Source organism: Canis lupus, chromosome 5 (genome assembly GCF_003254725.2).
Source record: "Canis lupus dingo isolate Sandy chromosome 5, ASM325472v2, whole genome shotgun sequence".
Taxonomy (NCBI): Eukaryota; Metazoa; Chordata; class Mammalia; order Carnivora; family Canidae; genus Canis; species Canis lupus.
In genome coordinates, this window is record NC_064247.1 from 9,876,202 (window position 1) to 9,894,084 (window position 17,883).

At 38.3% G+C, this 17,883-nt stretch overlaps 1 protein-coding gene across 1 annotated transcript; it reads left to right on the top strand.

The window, feature by feature from the left end:
- The first annotated feature begins 321 nt into the window (after window positions 1–321).
- On the top strand, window positions 322–2,466 carry LOC112671490 (olfactory receptor 8B12-like). The gene has a single exon (XM_035717114.2). It carries the CDS (start codon window positions 333–335, stop codon window positions 1,266–1,268), a length of 936 nt encoding a protein of 311 aa, XP_035573007.2. The 5' UTR covers window positions 322–332; the 3' UTR covers window positions 1,269–2,466.
- Window positions 2,467–17,883: the final 15,417 nt, after the last annotated feature.

The window sequence follows — 17,883 nt, forward strand, 5'->3', positions numbered from 1 at the left end:
GCAGGGTTAGTGTCTGTCTGACCTGGTCTGTCCTATAGCAGAGGGGGTAAAAGCTCAAGCCCAGGAGCAAGATCACCCAAGTTCACCTTCTATTGTCACTCAGCAGCATCGGGACTTGTGCAAGTCCCTCAGGTTCAGTGTCCTCCTCTGTGACCTGGGGATAATCATAATGCCACATGGCACTTAGAACAGTGTCCATCCCATAGTTAGTACTCCGTGAACCTTCCCATCTGTGTCTTCTCCACGTCCCCCCCCTGCACTTGCATGGCGTGTAGCCTCTTTCTGTCTCAGTGACTTGTTTCTTTCTCCCTTACAGACCCTCCTAGAGGACAATGGCTGCAGATAACGCCTCCTCTGTGACAGAGTTTATCCTGGCAGGCTTAACAGATGAGCCGGAACTCCAGATGCCCCTCTTCTTCCTGTTCCTAGGTTTTTATGTGGTCACCGTGGTGGGGAACCTGGGCCTCATAACCCTGATTGGGCTGAATTCTCACCTTCATATTCCCATGTACTTCTTCCTCCTCAACTTGTCCTTCATAGATTTTAGTTTCTCTACTGCCATCATCCCCAAAATGCTAATGAGTTTTGTCTCCAAGAAAAACATCATTTCCTATGTGGGGTGTATGACTCAGCTCTTTTTCTTTTGTTTTTTTGTCTTTTCTGAATCCTATATCTTGTCAGCAATGGCATATGACCGCTATGTCGCCATCTGTAAACCACTGCTGTACATGGTCACCATGTCTCCTCAGGTGTGTTTACTCCTTTTGTTGGGTGTTTATGGGATGGGGGTGTTTGGGGCTGTGGCCCATACAGGAAATATATTATTTCTGACCTTTTGTGCTGACAACCTTGTCAATCACTATATGTGTGATATCATTCCCCTCCTTGAGCTCTCCTGCAACAGCTCTTACATAAATTTGCTGGTGGTCTTCATTGTTGTGACCATTGGCATTGGGGTGCCTATTGCTGCCATTTTCATCTCTTATGGTTTCATTATTTCCAACATTTTCCATATTAGCTCCACTGAAGGAAGGTCCAAAGCCTTTAGTACCTGCAGCTCTCACATAATTGCTGTTTCTCTCTTCTTTGGATCAGGAGCTTTTATGTACCTCAAACCACCTTCTATTTTACCCCTTGACCAGGGGAAAATGTCTTCCTTGTTCTACACCATTCTTGTGCCAATGTTCAACCCATTAATCTATAGTCTAAGGAATAAGGATGTCGAATTTGCCCTGAGGAAAACCTTGGGCAGAATAACCTTCTCTTGAAAAAAATATTAGACATTGAGATAAGAGATCCAAGGATTTTTGTATGTTTTTATAATTATTACTTATTGTTATTATTACTTTTCAATGAGGAATCTAAGCTCCAGTGTTTTCTTTTTATGCTATATGGCAGAGGAAATTTTAACTTTCTTAAATGGATTTGTTCTCCCTTACTCAAATCCTCCAATTCTTCCTTCTTTATTTTATGAAAAATAATTGCTACAATTACAGAATATTCAACATTGAATGGGGGCTTAGGGATCATTTGATCTAGTGCCCTTATTTTTTTTAAAAGATTTTATTTATTTATTCATGAGAGACACAGAGAGATACAGAGACATAGGCAGAGGGAGAAGTAGGTTCCCTGCCAGGAGCCCGATGTGGGACTCCATCTAAGGACCCCAGGATCACAACTTGAGCCAAAGGCAGATGCTCAAACATTGAGCCATCCAGGTGCCGTGATTTAGTGCTTTTATATCATACATCACACTTTGCAGAGTCAGAAGCATTTGTATGTTGCCCAAGGACATAAAACTACCCGGTGCCAGAGCTTAGACTGAAATCCTAGCTTGAATCCCAATCCAGTTTGTTTTCCCCTATGCCATGTTTTCTTGCCTCATCTCTTTCTTGAAACATTTCATTTCACATGTTGGTTGACCTAGCACATTTAAATTATGAATATATTCACAGTAATTTCATGCTACTTTTCACAGGTTAATTTTAATATATCACATTTTGCAAGAGAGTAGGAGGTGAAAAATTTTGTTGAGTTGGTCTTGGCAAAATGACAAGATCAGTGTTTGATGAATTTTGTAGTATGTAAGTGAAAATTATGTTAGATTTCAGAGAGGCAAGTTTAATGTCCACTGACTTGGTGGGTGGAGCCCTATGGACATAGGTGAATTCGAACTTCCAGAGGAGGGAAACTTAATTTTATTGGGTGTGGTAGAGGTGTCATATATTTTTTCAAGACTAACACAGAAAGAATTTGGAGTCTTATTTCAAGAGTTACCTTGCATATGGTCTATAATAATTGGGAGCTGCACTATCCAATATGGCAGTCACTAGCTGTGTATGGCATTGAGCATTGAGACTGAGAGTATGCAATATAATTGTAAAATACTATGTCTTTGAAGGATTAATAGGAAAAATAATGTAAAATATCTCATTGATAATTTTTCACATTGACTACACGTAGAAATGACATTTCGGATATATTACATTAAATAAAATGTATTATTAAAATAATTTATCTGTTTTGTTTTTTTAATGTGTCTACTAGAAGGTTGAGAATTACATATGTGGCTTGCATTATATTTTTATCAAATGACACTGGTGTGGAGGATGTAACAGAGCAACAAGTAGTTGCTTATTAGGAGAGGAAAAGTGCTACTGAATTTTCAGGCATCGCAGATAGCAATAATGGGGGACATGGGGAAGGGATGGTAATCTCAGGATAAGTTCATAAATTATTATGTAATGGGAAATATAACATTATATAAAAATCATTTTGGATATATACTTAGATGTGGATTTGCTGGATAGTAGAGTATGCATATGTGTAGCTTTTATAAATACTGTCAAAGTGTTTTCAAAAATATTTGAGTCAGTTTGCACAGCTATCAACAACGTTCAAGAGTTCCATTTGCTCCACATCCTTGTTGACACTTAGTAGTTAGTTGTATTTTATACATTCTGGTGTATGTAAGCAAAATGTCTTTTGTTTTCATTTTTATTTTACTGATGTTGAGCATCCTTTAATGAATGTTTGGATATCTTCTTCCGTGAAGTAATTATTCAAGTCTTTGACCACTTGAAAAAATAGGGTTGTTAGCTGATTTCCTATTGATTTGAAGGAATTAAAAATTCTTTTTTTTGGAAGGAATTAAAAATTCTACATGTTAAGTACATATATGTGTAAGTGTACATATACGTATATATTATGTATATGTATGTGTAATATATATCAGTAGCATATACATATATAATGCATACACACATCTTTATCTTAAGCTCTCTCCATATATATATCTTCTCCCAAACTATGTCTTGCTTATTATTAATGATAATCTCTTGATATCAGATGTTCTTAATTTTGATGAAGTTTGATTCATCAGTTTTGCCTTTTATGGTTAGTGCTATGTCCTGTTAAAGAGGTCTTTTACTGTTCTTCTTGAGGTCAGAAGAAGAAAAATGTGAAAGGGTATGAGTGAGAAAGAAAACATAACAAAACCATGGCAGCTTGGGCTCTGTCAACATTTTGGGTCTCCTGATCTTCTGGATGCACCTCTTCCTCCATTTGGTTGATGCTTTGTAGGGACAGAGCACTTGAAGCCTGAAGATGCCAGGATTATAAGTATTTTCAATTCAACAGATATATATATATATTTTCATGTTTTATTTTTTTGTATATTTTTTTATTGGAGTTTGATTTGCCAACATATAGCATAACACACAGTGCTCATCCCGTCAAGTGCCCCCCTCAGTGCCCGTCACCCAGTCACCCCATCCCCCCACCCACCTCTCCTTCCACTACCCCTTGTTTGTTTCCCAGAGTTAGAAGTCTCTCATGTTTTGTCACCCTCTCTGATTTTTCCCACTCACTTTCTCTCCTTTCCCTTATGATCCCTTTAACTATTTTTCATATTCCCCATATGAGTGAAACTATATAATGATTGTCCTTCTCCAATTGACTTACTTCACTCAGCATAATACCCTCCAGTTCTATCCACGTCGAAGCAAATGGTGGGTATTCGTCGTTTCTAATGGCTGAGGAATATTCCATTGTATACATAGACCACATCTTTTTTATCCATTCATCTTTTGATGGACACCGAGGCTCCTTCTCCAGTTTGGCTATTGTGGACATTGCTGCTGTGAACATCGGGGTGCAGGTGTCTTGGCTTTTCACTGCATCTGTATCTTTGGGGTAAATCCCCAGCAGTGCAATTGCTGGGTCATAGGGCAGCTCTATTTTTAACTCTTTGAGGAACCTCCACACAGTTTTCCAGAGTGGCTGCACCAGTTCACATTCCCACCAACAGTGTAAGAGGGTTCCCCTTTCTCCACATCCTCTCCAACATTTCTTGTTTCTTGTGTTGTTAATTTTCCCCATTCTCACTGGTATGAGGTGGGATCTCATTGTGGTCTTGATTTGTATTTCCCTGATGGCAAGTGATGCGGAACATTTTCTCATGTGCTTGTTGGCCATGTCTATGTCTTCTTTGGTAAAATTTCTGTTCATGTCTTCTGCCCATTTCATGATTGGATTGTTTGTTTCTTTGCTGTGGAGTTTAATAAGTTCTTTATAGATCTTGGATACTAGCCCTTTATCTGATATGTCATTTGCAAATATCTTCTCCCATTCTGTAGGTTGTCTTTTAGTTTTGTTGACTGTTTCTTTTGCTGTGCAGAAGCTTTTTATCTTGATTAAGTCCCAAAGTTCATTTTTGCTTTTGTTTCCCTTCCCTTCATAGATGTATCTTGCAAGAAGTTGCTGTGGCCAAGTTCAAAAAGGGTGTTGCCTATGTTCTTCTCCAGGATTTGATGGATTCTTGTCTCACATTTAGATCTTTCATCCATTTTGAGTTTATCTTTGTGTATGGTGTAAAAGAATGGTCTAGTTTCATTCTTATGCATGTATTTTCATGTTTTAAAAAGTTTAAGAAGATATAATTGGCATATAATTAGTTGCAATGCTTAAAGTGTTAATTTTGATAAAGTTTGACACGTATATATTCATGAAGCCACTACCACAATCTTGTCCCTCCTTCCTGTCTTCTTCCATTCCCTTACTGCTTTTGAGGCAGCCACTAATTTGCTTTTTGACACTCTTGTTTTCATTCTCAAGATTTTTATATAAATGCAATGGTACAGTATGTACTCATTTTTTGTCTAGTATCTATTACTCAGTATAAGTGTTTTGAGATTCTTTTTTTGTATATTTTTTAATTGGAGTTCGATTTGCCAACATATAGCATGACACCCAGTGCTCATCCTGTCAAGTGCCCCCCCGTGCCCGTCACCCAGTCACCCCATCCCCCCACCCACCTCCCCTTCCACTACCCCTTGTTTGTTTCCCAGAGTTAGGAGTCTCTCATGTTCTATCACCCTCTCTGATTTTTCCCACTCATTTTCTCTCCTTTCCCTTTCACTATTTTTCATATTTCTCATATGGGTGAAACCATATGATGATTGTCCTTCTCCAATTGACTTACTTCACTCAGCCTAATACCCTTCTACAAACTCTTCTACAGTTTGGCTATTGTGGACATTGCTGCTATAAACATCAGGGTGCAGGTGTCTTGGCTTTTCGCTGCATCAGTATCTTTGGGGTAAATCCCCAGCAGTGCAATTGCTGGGTCATAGGGTAGCTCTATTTTTAACTCTTTGAGGAACCTCCACACAGTTTTGAGGTTCTTCCATATTGTTACATTTATGATAATTAATTACTATTTATTGTTGAGTAGTATTCTGTCATATGGATATATTACCATATGTTTGTCCATTCACCTGTTGATGGGCCTTTTGATTGTCAGTTTAGGGCTACTGCAAGAAAATATATTATATACATGCATGTAGAAGTCATTGTATGGACATATCCTTTCATTTCTCTTGGGTAATACATAGAAGTGGAATGGTGAAGTCACATGATAGATGTATGTTCAACTTTTTAAGAAATTTTTCCAAAGTGGTTGAACCATTTTACACTCTCACCAGTAATATTTGAGATTTTCAGTTCTCCACATCCTCACTAACACTTGGCATGGCCCATTTTTTAACTGAAGACATTTAAATAGATGTATAGTGGTATCTCATTCTGGTTTTAATCTGCATTTCCCTAATAACTAATGATGCTGAGTATCTTTTCATGTGATCATTTGTCATCCATATATCTTTTTTTGTGAAATATTTATCCAACTTATTTGCCTATTTTCAAGTAGGTCAGCCACATGTGGAAGAATGAAACTGGACCACTTTCTTACACCATACACAAAAATAAATTCAAAATGGATGAAAGATCTAAATGTGAGATAGGAATCCATCAAAATCCTAGAGAAGAACACAGGCAGCAACTTCTTTGACTGTGGCTGCAGCAACCTCTTGCTAGATACATCTCCAGAGGCAAGGGAAGCAAAAGCATAAATGAACCATTGGGACTTCATCAGGATATAAAGCTTTTGCACAGCAAAGAAAACAATCAACAAAACTAAAAGGCAACCTACAGAATGAGAGAAGATATTTGCAAATAACATATCAGTTAAGGGACTAGTATCCAAGATATAAAGAACTTACCAAACCCAACACCCAAAAAACCAGTCAAGAAATGGGAAGAAGACATGAACAGAGATTTCTCCAAAGAAGACATACAAATGGCCAACAGGCACATGAAAAAATGCTCAACATCACTTGGCATTAGGGAAATAGAAATCAAAACCACAATGAGATATCACCTCACACTGGTCAGAATGGCTAAAATTAACAAGTCAGGAAACAACAGATGTTGGTAAGGATGTGGAGAAAGGGGAACCCTCTTGCATGGTTGATGAGAATGCAAGCTGGTGCAGCCACTCAGGAAAACAGTATGGAGGTTCCTTAAAAAGTTAAAAATAGAACTACCCTATGACCTGGCAGTTGCCCTACTAGGTATTTTTTCAAAAGATACAAACATAGTGATTCAAAGGAGCACATACACCCCAATGGTTTTGGCAGCTATGCCCACAACAGCCATATGTCAAGAGCCCAGATGTCCATCAACAGCTGAATGGATAAAGAAGATGTGGTATCTGTATAGAATGGAATATTACTCAGCCATCAGAAAGGATGAATACTTTCCATTTACATCAACATGGGTGGAACTAGAGGGTATTATATTGAGTGAAATAAGTCAGAGAATGACAAATAATATTTCACTCACTTGTGGAGTTTAAGAAACAAAACAGATGAACAAAGGGGAAGGAAAGAAAAACAAAGTAAGATAAAAACAGAGAGGGAGGCAACATAATCCTTAATCTTAGGAAACAAACTGAGGGTTGCTGGAGGGGAAGTGGGTGAGGGAATGGGGTATTTGGGTGATGTGCATTAAGGAGGGCATTTCATGTAATGAGTATTGGGCGTTATATGCAACTGATGAATCACTAAATTCCACCCCTGAAACAAGTAATGAACTGTATTTTAACTAAATTGAATTTAAATTAAAATTTTTTTAAAAAATAGGTTATTTCTTATTCATGAGATCTCAAGGGTCTTTATATATTCTGAATTCACATCCTGTACTGAATATGAGCTTCTCAAATAGTTCATGGCTTATCTTTTCATTGTATTAACAGAAGATCTTAATTTTCAGAAGTCCAGCTCATCACTTTTTTTCTTTTATGAACTATAGCTTTGTTGTTGTATCCAAGAACTTGTTTAAAAAAAGATCACAAGGATTTTCTCTTATATTTTGGAAGTTTTATAGGTTTTTACATTTGGGTGTATAATCCATATTGAATTTATTTTGTATACAGTTGAGGTATGGATCAAAGTGGCTATTTGGTGTGTGTGTGTGTTGGCACATAGATGTCCAGTGATTGTTTTTTTTAACCTTGGTTAAAAATCAATTGTTTCTGTTCTTTATATTCTCTTCCTTTTGTTTACTTGTCTATTTTGATGCCAACACTACAGAGTTTTGATTACTGTAACTTTTTAAAAAAGATTATTTATTTATTCATGAGAGACACACAGAGGCAGAGATATAGGCAAAGGGAGAAGCAGGCTCCCTGTGGGGAATCCTATGTGGGACTCGATCCCAGGACCCTGGGATCACACCCTGAGCCAAAGGCAGGCGCTCAACCACTGAGTCACCCAGGTGTCCCAGGTTCTTTGAGTTTCTATATGAATTTTAAGATTATTTTATAAATTCCTACAAAGTAATCTGCTGAGATTTTGATTGGGTTTATATTGAATATGTGAATCTTTTTGGGAGAATTAACATTTATTTTCCCCGCAGCAATAAATGGGAGTGCTTAGTTTATTTTGTCTCTCCTACAGAATATATTCTCAAAAATCTCAATTTTTCCAACCTAGAAACAGTTTTAAAGTATAATAATGATGAGCATTTCTGTAATAATGGTAAACACTAGTGATATTTTTGGCTGCTGGTATTATATCGCACCTTTTCCTCAATTTTATGCTGCATTTTGATCTTCTCAATTTTAAGAGGATTACACATTAGGCATATTAGCTTTTCATTTGAGGTATAAGTCACACACATTTTTTCTCATTTTGTGATTTGGCTTTTGACTTTCCTTATGATATAAAATTTAAAAATTAATTTCTATTGTTTCTGGTATTTTAGTCTTAGAAATGTTGTCTGTTCTCTAAGGTTATAAAGAAATTCAGTGTTTTTTTTCAAAATGTTTGTATGATTTCATTTTTTTACACTTGGATGTCTGATCTTTTTACAAATTGTACCAGTATATGGTGTGAGGAATGGGTCCAAATTTATCTTTTTCCATATGGCTATCCAGTTGTTCTATCACCATTTATAAAAAAAAGTCCATCTTTTCCCTGCTGATTTGAGTTGCTGCCTTTATTACACACTAAGTTTCATAGCCACTTGAGCTATTTCTGTGTTTTCTGTTCTGTTCTATTTGTCTGCCAGTCTATTCATAAGCCAATACCACACTGCTTTAATTATAGGAGCTTCATAATGTTTTCATATCTTGAAGATAACTTCCCACATATTGTTATTCTTTTTTTAGGGTTTTCCTGGCTATTCATTTTTAACCATAATGTTTATAACTAATCTACCTAGCTTCCAAAAAAAAAAAAAAAAAAAAAAACAACCAAAAATAAATCTCACGGCATGTCTGGTGATTACATTTTAAACTTCTTATAAGCAAACTTAGGGAGAATTGACATCTTTGAATCTTGAGACTTCCATCATGAAGTATGGCATATCTTCTTAGTTTAGTATCTTTTGGGAGTGTTTCATAATTTGCCTCTTCTCCTTTTTGCATATTTCTTATTAGATTTATGGTTGGGAATTTTATCATATTTTATTTTTGCTACTGTAATGAGGGTTCTATCTTTCATATATCGTCTTATTATTATTCGCATATATGAATTCTACTGAATTCTATGTTAATTTTACATTTTGTAATATAATTCTTATTTTTTAGAGGCATTTTCTCATGGATTCTTTCAGGTTTTGAAAAATGCAATGAAATCTCTATAAATAAAGATAATTTTACCTGTTTTCTTCTGATTATTATGCCTCTTATCCTTTTCCCATTTATAACTGCATTTTCTAATACCTTTAATACAATGTTAAGTAATAGTGAAGACTGTAGGCATTTCAACTTTACTTCTATTCTAATTAGTAATGCCTCTAGAATTTTCTAATTAAATTGCTGGTGTTTTACACATTTACTTTACATATTTAATCATCTTGAAGAAGCATTCATCATGAGACACATTTAGGGGCTCTCAGAAGAGCATGCAACTCTTGATCTCAAGGTTGTTGAGTTCAAACTCCACATTGGGTGTAAAGCTTACTGTATAAAAAGAAAGTATCAATCATTCCTTGATTCAAATAAGTATTTTAAGATATTTTATTTATTTATTTTAGGGAGAGAAAGAGAGAATGAGCAGAAGGAGGAGCAGAGGGGGAGGAAGAATGAGGGGAAAAGAATCTTTTTTTTTATAAATTTATTTTTTATTGGTGTTCAATTTGCCAGCATATAGAATAACACCCAGTGCTCATCCCATCAAGTGCCCCCCTCAGTGCTTGTCACCCAGTTACCTCATCCCCCCGCCCACCTCCCTTTCTACCACCCCTAGTTCGTTTCCCAGAGTTAGGAGTCTCTCATGTTCTGTCTCCCTTTCTGATATTAGGGGAAAAGAATCTTAAGCAGACTCCATGCTGAGTGTGGAGCCTGATGCAGGGCTGGATCTCAGACTCTAAGATCATGACCTGAGCCAAACTAAGAGTCTGAGGCTCAACTGACAAGCCATCCAAACACCCATATTCAAATAAGTATTTTAAAAAGCATGAATGGATATTGAATTTTGTCATCCTTTTTTCATCTTTGGGATTTCATTTCCTCAAAATTTCATCTTAGATCTTTAATCTCTCTACCTCTACAAACTATTCTACTTCTTTTTATTTTAGTTTTTTTTTTTTTTTTTTTAAGTAAGCTCCATGCCTAGCGTGGCCCAACGTGGGGCTTGAACTCATAATCCTGAGATCAAGACTTGAGCTGAGGTCAAGAGTATGACACTTAGGGGCATCTGGGTGGCTCAGTGGTTGAGCGTCTGCTTTTGGCTCAGGTCATAATCCTGGGGGCCTGGAATTGAGTCCCGCATCAGGCTCCCCACAGGGAGGAGGAAGGAGGAGGAAGGAGCGGGAGCCTGCTCCTCCCTCTGCCTATGTCTCTGCCTCTCTCTGTGTCTCTCATGAATAAATAAATAAAATCTTAAAAAAAAAAAAAGTCTGACACTTAATGGATTGAGCCATTCAGGCATCCCCAGACTCCTGCTTCTAAGCATAGCCAAGTCTGCTTAAAATTTATTTAAAAATTTCCTTTGATCTTCCTGTTCTCTTCCCTCTTTTCTGTCCACAATTAGGAAGAGTAACCAGTGCTTTTTCTCAACATTCACAGTCTCAATGCTAATTTTTGGTATGTTGTATATGTAATTTCTTGCCCATGTCTCTTTCTCTCTTTTTAAAAAAATATTTTATTTTTTTATTCATGAGAGACAGAAAGAGAGAGGTAGAGACATCTGTAGGGAGCCAGATGCCAGACTCAATCTCAGAGCCCAGGGATTTATTTGAAAATAAATAAATTTTCTGAGCTGAAGGCAAAGGCTCAACCACTGAGCCACCTAGGCATCCCTCACGTGTCTCTTTGTACCCCAGTGTCAGAGTGTTCTGTTCAGATACATTTGTATTGCAAAATCTGACTTTTCCATGTCAATGAGGACTTGATGTATGATTTTCAGGGCATCCTTGAACCTAGGTTCAGCTGCTGTTTATGTGCCATGATTATTGTCCTGAAATTTAAGCATGAGACTACCAGGAAGAAGGAGTCACTCTGTCTGACTTGAATTTGAAAGTGTTATGTCCACTCCAATTTTTCAATGGGTAGAAAGTTTTAGTTATGCAAGATGAATAACTTAGAGATCTATTTAGAGATCTATTGTACAACATAGCATCTCTAGTTAACTATACTGTATTGTACATTTACAGACTTGTAATGAGGATAGATCTCATGTTAAGAGACCTTACCACACACACATATACACACACATACACATGCACACACACACACTGAACAACTAACAGACAGAAACAAGGAGCATAACATAATAAACCCTACTGTATTCCATGCCATTTTTATGAGAAAATATACAACATTTTTTAAGAAAGTAAATTGTAGAAAAAATTGCACCATCATTTAATTAACACCATGTTTTAGAGGAAACTTTTTACAGCAACGGGTATAATTGAGTTTCTATATTCTTTTTCAAATGCACAAATTATGGAATTATGGAATAATTATTGAATAAAAGTATGAATCATTCATATAGTGAACTTCTGCCTTAGCCAAAATAATAGAGAACATGTACTCTGATTCTTGGCCTCCAAAAGTGAGGTATCTTTAGAAAAATGTCACCATGGTTATGTGTTATTCTTCCCTGCTGTTTCTGCATGGCACATTACTGCTTCCATAAAACCAACAGTAATACAGAATTTACTTCTTTTTCTTCATGTACAGGTTTAAAGCCCTTTTTGGGAAGCTCTCATTTTATTTGATAACACAGAGTCTTTGGGAGCTGCAGATTTCCAGATGATTTTACTGCAAAAGGTAACGTGATGAGGGCTTTGGCATTCTGAGCGTGTTAGGACCTTAACTAGTTGCCAAGTCCATAGACTGTGTTTCATAAATGTAGAAAGAGATAGGAAGAGATAGGTATTCCTACAGCACTCATCTTCCCTGTGTTAAGACTAGTCATTCTGCTGTTAAATAGCAGTAAAAATTCTCATTTCTGAGTCATGGAGTCTGTGTGGCTTAGAAAGAGGTTCTTCTCTCCTACCTTCAGAGATAACTTCTCTGAAAAGCACAGTTGTGAGAAATGTCTCAACAGTGACTACTTTTTTGTTTTGCAAATGGACAAGAGCTCCATCCTACATTCTTCCTATTCTTAGAGTGTGGTCATTGTAATGGGACTGAATTCTCTCCTCAACATCCTCATGAGCTTGTCTTTTTAGACCTCTCCTACTCCTTTGTCATTTCACTTAAAATTATAACTAACTTTATTTATTTACTTATTCTAAAGACTTTATTTACTAATTAATGAGAGACACACAGAGAGAGGCAGAGACACAGGCAGAGGGAGAAGCAGGCTCCTTGCAGGGAGTCCGATGAGGGGCTTGGTCTCCAGACCTGAGATCTGGGATCATGCCCTGAGCAAAGGCAGATGCTCAACCGCTGAGCCACCTGGGTGCCCCATAATGAACTTTATACTAGAGAACATCACCACTATTTTGAAATGCAAGATTCCACTCTTCTCTTTTGCTTTTTCTGTTGTTTAGTGACTGCTACTCTGTTGTTAGTTACTATTTTAATACTTGTGGCCTGGGGTCACTATGGGATTTCTGTCCCTCTCATCAGTCCTCTGCTGGTACTTGGTTTGTATTGAGATAGATATTGGTGGTGTCATAGTGCATCCAATGGTAGTAGTTAGTCTTTCTGTGACCACACCATCAAATTGCATGTGCTACGGACCTCATCAAACTCTTTTATCATCATCTGTTTTATAATCTTTTTTTTTTTACATTTTTATTTATTTGTGATAGTCACAGAGAGAGAGAGAGAGAGGCAGAGACACAGGCAGAGGGAGAAGCAGGCTCCATGCACTGGGAGCCCGACGTGGGATTCGATCCCGGGTCTCCAGGATCGCGCCCTGGGCCAAAGGCAGGCGCCAAACCGCTGCGCCATCCAGGGATCCCATCATCATCTGTTTTATAAGTTGGTAGAATTTATAGTCATAAGCATTACGATTGGCCATCTTCATCTCTTACATACTTATCCTTTCTATCATCCTCCATTTCCTGTCTCCTGAGGCAGATACAAAAGCCATTTCTTTTTTCTTGGATCAAGGTAATGCTTGTACCTCAGTCTACTTCCTGGGACCAGAAGCTGTAGCAATGATTCTCAAATTTAAGCATGCATCTGAATCACTTGGAGGTTGTTGTTGAAATGCAGATTCCAGGCCCCACCACAGAATTTCTGATTCAGGAGGTCTTGGGTAGGACTCAAGAAATTTCTTTCCTAACATGTTCTCAGGTGATGCTGCTACTGTTGCTCTAGGAACCAACCATTGAGAACCACTGGGCTACTATCTTCTACGTAGCCATGCTGAACTATCTACTCAGTTCCTGGTTTTCTGACATGAAAACTCTGAGACTTTTGAGTTAGAGACATACTGATTTGTCTGATATGTGCATCTTATTTTCAATTTTTTTCATAATATACTTTGAATTCTAAACATGTTCCTTCTAAAAAGTAATGATTTAAAATTTTTCCTCAAATGTTTTTCTTTCTCCCTTTTTCCTTTTTGTGCAGTCTTCTCCCATACTCTCCATTTGGTTTTCTTCTCCATCTTGGGTTGGGTTTCTCATAAGACCCTGAGATGAAGTTGCATGTAGAAGTGATTTGTTAAAAAACATTACCAGCTAAACCCAGTTAAGAATGCAGAAGTGAGACGGAGGAAGACTGAGAAACTGTGCGACATCAAGCAAACTCTGATAATGAGCAACCCTGCCTCAAGCCCACAAGGAGTATTTGAAGACACTGTGTGATATGTCTCAGAATCGATCTGAGCAGGGCCAGGCATCTGGAGTTTTTGTAGCCTGACACATATCAGTCATGGGCTCAGGGGTACTCCAAGGATGCAACTGGGCTCTCCTGTGCAAGGGAATCAGGCTCTGTCATACTGAGTGTTGCTCTCAGGCAAATAAAAGCAGGTGCTAGCTGTTGGGAGTTTGTGATGGCATACTTGAAGCTGGCATGCATCAAAATGAGAACAGGATCTGAGAGGAGGTGGGTGAAACACTAACAAGTATTTGGTACACCTCCCAACTGGCAGAAGTATTTCTATGTTATTGGTGTGACATTAAGGAGGGAAAAGTTGCATCTGAATTGGCCATTTGTCATTTCTCTCCTGAGCTTTCTTCCTTTGGGAAATATTTTCTGCTCTTGATACATGATTATGAACAAAATCCATAACAGAGTATATCTGTCTTTATCTTTATACTCTCCGTTAGGGAAATTTTGGTTTTGTTCATTGTGAATAAATTATTCCCTCTCATAATGGAAGGGAAGAAGTCTGTTTTGCTGTTAGTGGCATCCTAACTTCTTCTGACCATTTTCTTCCCAGATATTTAGAGCTGGAGCCACCAATTCCGTCCCACTTATCCCAGTATTATTCTTTTTTTTAATTTTTTATTTATTTATGATAGTCTTACAGAGAGAGAGAGAGAGAGAGAGAGGCAGAGACACAGACAGAGGGAGAAGCAAGCTCCATGCACCAGGAGCCCGACGTGGGATTCGATCCCGGGTCTCCAGGATCGCTCCCTGGGCCAAAGGCAGGCGCCAAACCGCTGCGCCACCCAGGGATCCCTTCCCAGTATTATTCTGACACAAAACTGGCAGTTCTTCAACAATCCTCAACCTCCTGGAGGGTACTGGCAACTCTTTGGGGCTCCCAACTGACACCAAATGAAGAGGGTATTGGGAGCTTCTTGCTCTCCTGTCGTGTGTCCCTGAAGATGCTTTGGAAGCAGAGATTCCAACATTCTATTATTTCTGACCACTTAGGCCTCAACTGTAGGGCTGCATAGCTGCCTCTGCTGGATATTTTCATTGTACTCTTTGTGTGTCCATTCTCTATGCTTGTCCATTCTGCTCTCTCCCTAGGGGTCTGATTGATATAGACTGCGCTAGCTGACTTTCTTGCTCTCTCTTATTAGCAAGCAGTGTGGAAAAGAAGAGTGAGGACTTGGTATTTATTCCTCTGGCCTCCTTTCTGTGGGAGTGCTGTGGGATGTATCCATTCGCCAAGAGTCACAGCGAAGTCTAGTGGCCCTTCCTACACAGCCCACTCTCTTTGTCACCAATTCAGGCCTAGAAATGGTAGTAGGGCCTCATTTATAGTCCTGGAATACTGCATAGTCTTTTCTGATTTTCCTAAATCCTATGCATATTTTGGAAATAGTTCCTGTTGTCTCTACCTAACCAAATTGAGTTTGTTCTTCCCTTGACGTCTTATGCACCCAGAGGGTTTAGCTGGTGGGCTATAGGACCAGTTTCTAAAACCTCACCTGGTCATCTCTGATCCACTCCACCCACCCACAGAACAGAATCACAAATGAAAGCCAAAGCAGTTACACATCTCTCTGTCCCTCCTTCACACAAGTAATGGCAAGTTGAGTGTCCTGTCTCTTCTCTGAACTCAGGAATGTTATTGCACATAGGAAGTGCTGATGAATTGTTCTGTAGCAGTGTCTACCCTTTCTCTTCTTGAAGTTACATAGCTCCCATTTTGTTTATTTGCTGAAAGTTTGCATAGAATAAACTGGGTCCAGGGAAACAGCTGGGCTGAAGGGTAACCAGTATTTGAGAAGTTGTAGTCTTCACATTTTGCAGTTGCTTTTTTTGAGATGATTTGAAAAATAAATATTTCAACAGTGAAACAGTTCTGAGCTATATTTATGGAACTTGGGAAGCAAGAATTTAACATATAACTATGCGCATATGTAAGATATGTAATTATATGTTTATTCACAAGAGAAAACCTGGTTTGAGCAATTGATTCCTCCCTTCTGTAAATGGCCAGTTTTCTTCGGCCAAAAAAGAGGTATCTCTAAAATGAGTACCTAGCTTTCCTTGCCCTAGAAGAGTAAAGAATGGGAAGAACCCTTTTTCTTTTATCCATATTCCTGCTCTTCTCTTCCATAGGAAGAGGAGTGGACTTATTACAGCTGAACCGAGGAGACTGAACTGGAATCACTGGTTAGTCCCTGTAGGTCTCCTTTTTTTTTTTTTTAATTATTTACTTATTTTATTTATTTATTTATTTATTTATTTATTTATTGGAGTTCAGTTTGCCAGCATAACACCCAGTGCTCATCCCGTCAAGTGCCCCCCTCAGTGCCCATCACCCAGTCACCCCAACCCCTTGCTCATCTCTCCTTCCACTACCCCTTGTTCATTTCCCAGAGTTAGGAGTCTCTCATGTGCTGTCACTCTCACTGATATTTTCACTCATTTTCTCTCCTTTCCCCTTTATTCCCTTTCACTATTTTTTATATTCCCCAAATGAATGAGACCATATAATGTTTGTCTTTCTCCTACTGACTTACTTCACTCAGCATAATATCCTCCAGTTCCATCCATGTCAAAGCAAATGGTGGGTATTTGTCATTTCTAATGGCTGAGTAATATTCCATTGTATACATAGACCACATCTTCTTTACCCATTCATCTTTTGATGGGCACCGATGCTCCTTCCACAGTGTGACTATTGTGGATATTGCTGCTTTAAACATAGGGGTGCAGGTGTCCCAGTTTTTCACTGCATCTGTATCTTTGGGGTAAATCCCCAGCAGTGCAATTGCTGGGTCATAAGGTAACTCTATTTTTAACTCTTTGAGGAACCTCCACACAGTTTTCCAGAGTGGCTGCACCAGCTCACATTCCCACCAACAGTGCAAGAGAGTTCCCCTTTCTCCACATCCTCTCCAACAGTTGTTGTTTCCTGCCGTGTTAATTTTCCCCATTCTCACTGGTGTGAGGTGGTATCTCATTGTGGTTTTGATTTGTATTTCCCTGATGGCAAGTGATGCAGAGTATTTTCTCATGTGCTTGTTGGCCATGTCTATGTCTTCTTTGGTAAAATTTCTGTTCATGTCTTCTGCCCATTTCATGATTGGCTTGTTTGTTTCTTTGCTGTTGAGTTTAAGAAGTTCTTTATAGAGTTTGGATACTAGTCCTTTATCTGATATGTCATTTGCAAATATCTTCTCCCATTCTGTAGGTTGTCTTTTAGGCCTCCTTTTTATAGGACTGGCCTGTCCTCTCGAGCAGTACTTGTCTCCTCTTCCATGTGTTTCATCCCCCTTAGTAGGGAAGGCTTGAGAGGTATATTTTCTCTGTGCCTGGGTTCATCAGACCTTTTGGGGAAGGAAGTGAGGAAAGGAGAGAATTCCATTGTGACTGTGGAGTTAAGTTTTATCTTCCAGTTAGCTATCAGTATTAAAGCTGATCTTTTGATCTTTTGTGAGGTTGCTGTGTTTCACATCTCAATTAATTCTCTACTGAAAGAGCACAGAGTAAGATGCGAGATTATCATCCTTAACAATGCAACAATCTCCTTTCCATACACTCAGTGATGTAGTCCATATCATCACTTGTGTTTGCCCAAATATGCAGGACTTTACTGGACTTCTAGGTTTTTGTTTTTCTGAATTGGTCTTCCTACAATGCCCTCCTCCACTCTATGCTATTAACCTACTTATTATTCATGACTCATTGCAATATATTTCTAGTATGTCATAAAGCTGATAACA